The sequence below is a fragment of the Pyrus communis genome, chromosome 7 (genome assembly GCF_041283825.1).
Source record: "Pyrus communis isolate YQ-2024b chromosome 7, ASM4128382v1, whole genome shotgun sequence".
Taxonomy (NCBI): Eukaryota; Viridiplantae; Streptophyta; class Magnoliopsida; order Rosales; family Rosaceae; genus Pyrus; species Pyrus communis.
Genome location: NC_142571.1, coordinates 27,081,787 through 27,089,580, shown reverse-complemented (window position 1 = coordinate 27,089,580; position 7,794 = coordinate 27,081,787). Strand labels below are relative to the sequence as shown.

Here is a 7,794-nt window from a genome sequence, read left to right as displayed (position 1 = left end):
CCAATTTACCATGCAACTAGTTGTATATTTTGCTTTTTTCGCTACATCAACATAAGTATCATGGATTAAGTTCATAGTAATACAAGTTCATAGTAATACATCAGCAATTTAACAACAAACTTAACATTATTATGGGCAAAACAGTTTAAATTTTCTTTTTAAACTTCACTACTAAATAACCTAAATTATTTATCAAAATGTTTTTACTGGACTAAATTGTAAACTAATCGTTCTACCACCCACCACAAATTCTAACCTATACTAAGAACCAAACCTCACCATGACAGTGACATATCTAGTATTCGAATCTAGAGTGATCCTAGTATAAAGGGTCCAAGTTTTTTATATAAAAATTGAGCGTGCGTGCAAAAAAAAAAATAGTTTATTCAATGAGATATTTCATCGAACACTTAATAAATGATATTGAGAGAATTTATCAAGTGTTGTCTATTTAACCTGTCGAGATATGTATAGTAGGTATTACATCAAACACTTATTAAGTACCAAGGAACCTGTATAAAACATTCGAAGAACCCTCAGAATACCTTTATACGTATGTTTTCAGAACCCCAAGTGGTCCCAAAACCACCTAGTCTCAGGTGCACCCGCCAATGCACACAGATCAATTTTCGAACACGGGACGCGTGAGACGCATGAGTTTCAAAACTTTATTATTATTATAAAATTGTTTCTGGTGACCCTGTCCACTCTTGGCATTTTTTTGACCATGTCCCACTAGGGCACGTTTTAAGTCCTCTTGGTTTAGGGTTTAGGTGTTGGTGGGCGGGGTGCTTCATGTTTCGGCCATCTATGGTCATTCTGACGACAATAGTACCCGTAAAAAGAGACTGCCCCGACAGTAGTACACGTTTTAGGTGTTGGTGGGTGTGGGTTATCTGCCATCCCATTTTCATACTTTTTTCGTATCTTTCTATTTGTGTGATTACGATTAAGTTACGTCAACATTTTATATTCCTATTACTTTTTATTTTATTATTTCTATAAAAAATTAATATAAAATGTTGACGTGGCTTAACCGTGACCACACATCACAAGAGGGCATAGGGATAGTATGGAAATGGGAGGGCAGACAATTCATCTCCTTTTTGTGGGGCCCATCACGTGTTGCCTTACAAAAAGTTGATGCAGCATATCGTGTCTGTTTATCGTACATCGTGCGATCAGTTTTCGTTAAATACTATTTATATTTGATTTTTAAATTTTAAATTTTAAATTTTAAATAATTTATAATCACACGAGATGTACGATAAACAGATACGATCAAAAGATTCTCAAATTCCCAGAAATGGAGCCTTTTCCCACATTGCCAGAGCTGATCTTGGTACGGAGCAGGTGGACTCCACCCACATGCCTCCAACTCAAACGGCTTCGAAAAAAGATAAACGAATCGGAGTAGATTCTTTTTTTTTTTCTATTTTTTTTTATTTGAATAGTCACGGTTAAGCAACATCAATATCTTATATTAATTTTTCTAGAGAGGGTGACAAAATAGAAAATAAGGATGAGAATAAGATGAGAGAGAGTCATACTCCAAACGAAACGGCATATATAGGTGAAATTATTGGACTATCTCGTGCTAAATAGGACTAAAAGACATCAACGTATTTTCTAAGGAATATGTCACATATGACATGGCAGCTGAATTATTTGACTCCTTACTTTTTAACTGTCTTTTTCTTAACAGCAAATAAAGATAGAGTCAGATGCCTTTAATTTAATTTTCTTTTAATGCATGTGTCCCACTGAAAGCCAATTGGATGAAAACTAAAATCAATTTTAATTATTTTTAGTAGATAATGTTGCTGTGGAGCTCAATATATTAATAAAATAAATAGTTGACATACCCATCGGAAATGAAGAAGATTTAACATATATATTCAATTGGCCACATCAATCAAAATAAAACTTTGACAAATTATATACGACGTCCCTTTTAAAGATACTCTTAATTGCGTATAAATATCACAGAAAGCAATCAAATGATAGAAATTGAAAGGCGTTGGTTTCTCTGCCTTGTGTTTGTTTCTTTATACGGACAAAAGAGGTCCTTTTAGTCGTATTATTACAATTAATTGTATTTAATGTTTTCTACAACGTATTAGCAAATGGGTACATGCTATGAATGTGATATTTTTGGCTAGAAAAGTTTAAAATGTGGAAGAAAAAAAGAGTAAAAGCTAATTAGGCGGCGGGTACGGGACCTAATATATTAGCGTCTAGCAAATAGGTACATGTTGTGAATATTAGCGCCTTAGAAACAGTTGATATTTTAATTGACTAGTATCCAGTCCAGGGTCTTTTAAAACGTGAAAAAGTAATAAAGATACAGAGGGGTCAATATATTAGCCCTCATGACTGGAGAATAAAAAATTTAGCACTCAACTATTTCTTAATAAATTATATTTTTTTTAAGGGCTAAAATTGTTCCCAGGACTTGGTTTATCCGTTCATGATTCGAGCTCGCCTAATGAGAATTCAAAGTTACAAATGGAGTGCAAATAGAAAAGTGTGTAAGCTCAGATAGGATGTGATGTTCAAATAGAAACTCAAAACTTTTAGTCGATGCAATTTTAAAACTTCAAAATTAAATTTTAAAATTTGTCGCTAAAAGAAAAAAAATTCAAAATTTAAAACCTCCTGGAAATTAACTAAACTAACCGAGCTTACCATTACACTTTGTTTGGATGATAAATTTTAAGATTACTAAGAAATTTCAAAATGAGGGAATTTATTTTTTATAATTTTTAAATTTTCTTATTTGATTAACCTAAAAGAAAAATAAAATTTGAGTACAAATTTTTTTTTTTTTATCATTACACTCTCACTTATAGAAATTGAGAAATAACATCTGTTCACATAAAATTTGAACTTGGAAATTGAAGGTCTCAAATTTCAAGTTTTTTTTTTTTTTTTCACACAAAAATTCTGCATTTCTATGTTTATAAATCAAAGTAAGGAAATAACTTGCAAACTCCGAGTTTGTCAAAATATCAATAAAATTTTCCTCATTTAAATTTAAAACGTAGTGTTAGGCTTAGTGATTAGTGGACTGATGATCATCATCATCCTCATTTAATTGGGCTGAAACTATAGGTACTGATCAGTTCGGTCCAATAGATTGGGTTCGGCTTGGGCTGAAACAAAATAATAGGTAATCATCAGTCCAGTTCAATAGACAATTTGGGTTGACTTGGGCTGTGATTAATTAAACCGAAAATAAATTTGGGCTAAGCCCAAATTGAAATAAAATATCGATGATCGAACTTATCTGATTTTCTCGAACTCTCCAGTCTCCACACCCTTCTTCTCTGTAGCTCAACAGATCGCTCATATAAAGACAAACGACGTGTCGCAATGCATGCAAGCCCTGCATGAGAAGCTCCTCAACACGTGCCCTACTTCCATAACACGTGCCACCGCTATTCAGACCGTCATTCTTATATAAACCCCCTCCCATCCCACAACATTTCACACCATTAATTATATTTCTTCAATCCAGTACTCTCTCCCCAAACACATTCTGATATTCAAACCCAAATATTTTCTCAATCCACCCACCTCGGGGAAGAAATGGCTGATACACAAGGCCACCAGCAATACCAGCAATCCCATCGTTTCCAAGCTGGCCAACAAGGCATGCAGCAGCAGCACCAGAAGTCCTACCAAGTCGCCAAGGCGGCCACCGCTGTGACCGCGGGTGGGTCCCTTTTGGTGCTCTCTGGGCTGGTCCTTGCCGGCACGGTCATAGCTTTGACCATAGCCACCCCCCTGCTTGTCATATTCAGTCCGGTTCTTGTCCCGGCCGTGATCACCCTGTCCCTCATAACAATGGGGTTCTTGACCTCCGGCGGGTTTGGTGTGGCGGCGGTGACGGTGTTGTCGTGGATCTACCGGTACGTGACCGGGAAGTACCCACCTGACGCGGACCAGCTAGACTCGGCTCGTTACAAGCTGGCTGGGAAGGCGAGGGAGATGAGGGACAGGGTTGAGCAGTACGGTCAACAGCAGACTTCTTAAACTGTGTACCACCAAATACATATATGTGTGTGTGTCCATGTTGTTAGATCCGGTGGTCATGGAGTTTTAAGGAGATCGTACGGCTACAATAATAATAAACATTGGAGTCTGATAAAGATTAGGGCCATGCATGGGTTTCTCTCCGTCTCTGTAATTTCATGTGTTTTAGTCGTACGAGAGTTGGGTTTCTGTCTGTGTTTATTTTGTTAATTAAGTGTATGTTTTTCTATCTGGGTCTTTTCTCTTGTAATGGGTTGAATATTTTGGAGCTGAGGCCTTGTTTGATAAGTGTATTTTTACTATATTTTTCTTGTGAATTTTGCGGGATTATTGATTATATTTGATTCGATTGGGTGACGACGATGATAATACGCGTACTAATTACGTGGCTCCATGGAGTACGTGTCACCGTGCATGGCACCCTCTGAGCGAGGGAGCGTTACGAAATAGATTCCCATAGAAATTATTTATAAAAAAAATGTCCGGTCATATTTATATACCATCACTAACTAAATGAGTTATTTTTAAGCTTCTTTAATAATTTATTATTTTAAGTTTGTTATTTTTTATTATTTTAAGTTTATTATTTAATTTTATAGGTTAGTTGAATTAAATTATCATATTGAATAAGGTTTTTGAATATATTTTGAGTGTTATTTGTCATTAAATGATTAAGTCCTTGGATTTCTGATGATGTGGCTATTTGAAAAAATATTGAAAAATTTATGTTTAGACTATTGAAAGAGGTAAGCTAGTATCCTTTATTAAAGGACGTGAGGCTAGCAACAAAAAATCAAAAGAATGTGAGAAATGGTTTAAATATTTATAGGAAAAAAAATTAGATGTTTTAAATTTTTTTTTTAATTTTGGCCTAAAATAAATATGGCCCTTTCAAACGGGCTACTTGGTTGGCTAAGAATGGCGAGCCCGATGGTCAAAGGGCTGTAACTTGGCCTTTATTTTTTATTTTTTATTTTAATTTTTTTCAGCCTTCTATTAGAGTTAAGTTTTGGAGCAGGCTAGATTTTAGCCCAATGGAGATGGTCTAGATTCATCCATTAAAATTATTAGAGGATTTTCACTTGGGTTCTTTAAGTTTTTTGAAAACTAATAATGCAAGGGAGACTGAAATTTATAGATAAATTTTTTTGTAACTGAATGACATATAAATTGATGATTGAATTATACAGAAGTGGTCATAAATGTGCTCATTTTTATCAGTAATACATTATTTTATTTGAAAATTTTGAATTTAGTCTCTTAGCATTACTCGAGAAAACACACCTTTTAATTTTGTCCATTTTTATTTATTTATCCAACTTAAGATCCCTCCTCCCCAAATTTTTTTGGGGTTTTTCAGTTAGGTCCCTTGAACTTTGACTCATATTTTACAACTTGTGAATATTGTATTTTTGCTTTACAAATCTTATAATCAGAAAATTTTTAATTATTATTTCTTAATCTTCTTTAGGGGATCATCATACAAAAAGTAATTCAAATGGGAGGCTATTGAGTATCTATATCAAATAAATTCACGATTTGTTTTGAATATGTTATTTGACACTCACACAGTCAATTTCTTCTTTGACAGTCATACAACTAATTTGTTTTATACATTTGGATGCATAAACAAACACTGATTTAAATTTTTGTTTAGGGCTGATTTTCAAAAGAATATCATGAAATTAAAGTTATTGAACTGTTCTAATTATAGATCTTATAATATGAAGATACGTCATTTGCAAATAGTGAAATATGTACATCGATATGTTAATCGCAAATGGTTAAATATGTACATTTTGTTTGAAATATGTGCATCGCTCGTGGGTGACGTGCAAAGTATTATTCATTAACTTTTGAATTGGTGATATGCAGAAAATCATTGAACCAACACATGTATTAAACTAACTAAAAAAATATATCAGTTCAAACTAAATTAAATTAAACTTAACACACGAATTAATTGTGTAAGATATGCAAGTACGAGGCCGGTTCCATATGGATTGCTTTAACAAGAAATGACAGATTGAATTGAAGGATTGATTAGATTAAAATTAACAATAAAATCATAAAGACAAGTGAATAAAATAACACATGCCAAGAATAATTTGAGAAACAATGAAGTCCTAGGTTATGAGTCCACCGAAATAATTCTTTTTACTTTTTTTTAGAGTCAACTACTATTTGGCCCTTCTTTCAAAGGTATGAATTAGTAGTGGTCAATTCGTGTATCTGTACAAGAATTATATCCACGGTCTGGCATACAATCATTAAGCAGAAAGTAATCATGTCAGCCAAAACTAACCTGGTATTGGTCGTCCTTGTAGGTTTGTTCAAGTATCTAGATGAAAAAGTCATCGGAAATCCAAACTTAAAATAAAATAAGCACACAGATGATGAATATAGCATGACATATAATCATATAACAATTACACGTAAAAACAAAAATAAAAGAAAGATAGGATCCGGAATTCATGACAAGGCATGTCCTTAAGCTCTTCGCGAATTGTGTAGATGGTGATGGTGACATAACAATATGGTATAGGGAGAGAGCTTAGAACGCTCTATTTATATTGAAAACGCCCAAAAAGTATGGTAGAAATTCTTCGATAACAAACAAATTCCTAAACAATTAATTACACAAATTAGGAAAATAATTATTCTTGATTTGCGAAATCATCATCTGTCTTGCACACCAGATTTAGGGTTAATTCAGCATCTGTAAAATTCTAAAAAAGTATCAAATTTGTAGCTCTATGTCTTATCTTTCTAAAGCATATATCACACGTTACTAGGAAAAATCTAAAAGACTCTGAATCTTCATTACACATACATAGTTCAGAAGGAAAATGCAACTTCCATGGAATTAACTTGCAAAACTGGAATGTTTGGCTTCTTAGAAAAATAGGAGATTTGGACACAACATCTTCAACCTCTCAGCTTCCTTCTCCAATTAGCATTGCATAGAAAATACCACGTAAAGTTGATTCATCACAAAAAAAGTTCTTACTACCCAGCAGCTTGACTGAAATGTAGAAAGAAAAGTAGTAAGGCTCTTTTAAAAACCAGTTCCTTGACAAAATTTAGAGATTATTGACATGAAAATATAGAAAATAATTCCCCTATCAATTATCCCAAAATAAAATCATTTAAATTGATGATTGTTTAGTCATCCATATGTATCAAATAAATGGACGGTTCATTATGAATAAGTTACTTGACACTCGCACAGTCAAATTATTCTATATATTTGGATGCATAAATGATTTCCGAGTCCCATGATTTTTTTGTAGGAATGATCTTCAAGTGAGATTAAGAAATTGAATGGTTCCGATTATGAGATTTATATTACGAAGATACGTTATTCACAAACGGTGGAATATGTGCAGTCGTATCTTGGGAGATGCATGTATTATTCTTAATCTTTTCTTTTATTGATCCGCAGAAAATCATAGAGACATGTAAATTTAAGATGTAAAAAATACAATATTTTCAAGGTTTAAATTTGAGATTTTTCACTCTTTTTGAATAATACTTGCATTTCTACATATAGCGCTTCTGAACTGCATAATTTTAATAATTTAAAATCATTCAATTTTCATATCTTTATTTGTATATCATCGTCATAAAAAATCATTTAAATTGAAGATTCTCTTTTTGAATTTAAATGTATCGAACAAATGGACGGTGTTTATTTATTTAATACATTTGAATTTATATTCGAATAATTTTTTTTTTTAAATGATGATCTTCAGA

At 33.0% G+C, this 7,794-nt stretch overlaps 1 protein-coding gene across 1 annotated transcript; it reads left to right on the top strand.

The window, feature by feature from the left end:
* The first annotated feature begins 3,496 nt into the window (after positions 1 to 3,496).
* LOC137733375 (oleosin 1-like) lies at positions 3,497 to 4,340 on the top strand. Its single transcript, XM_068472528.2, has one exon. The coding sequence runs from the start codon at positions 3,592 to 3,594 to the stop codon at positions 4,036 to 4,038; it is 447 nt and encodes a 148-aa protein (XP_068328629.2). The 5' UTR covers positions 3,497 to 3,591; the 3' UTR covers positions 4,039 to 4,340.
* The last annotated feature ends 3,454 nt before the right edge of the window (positions 4,341 to 7,794 follow it).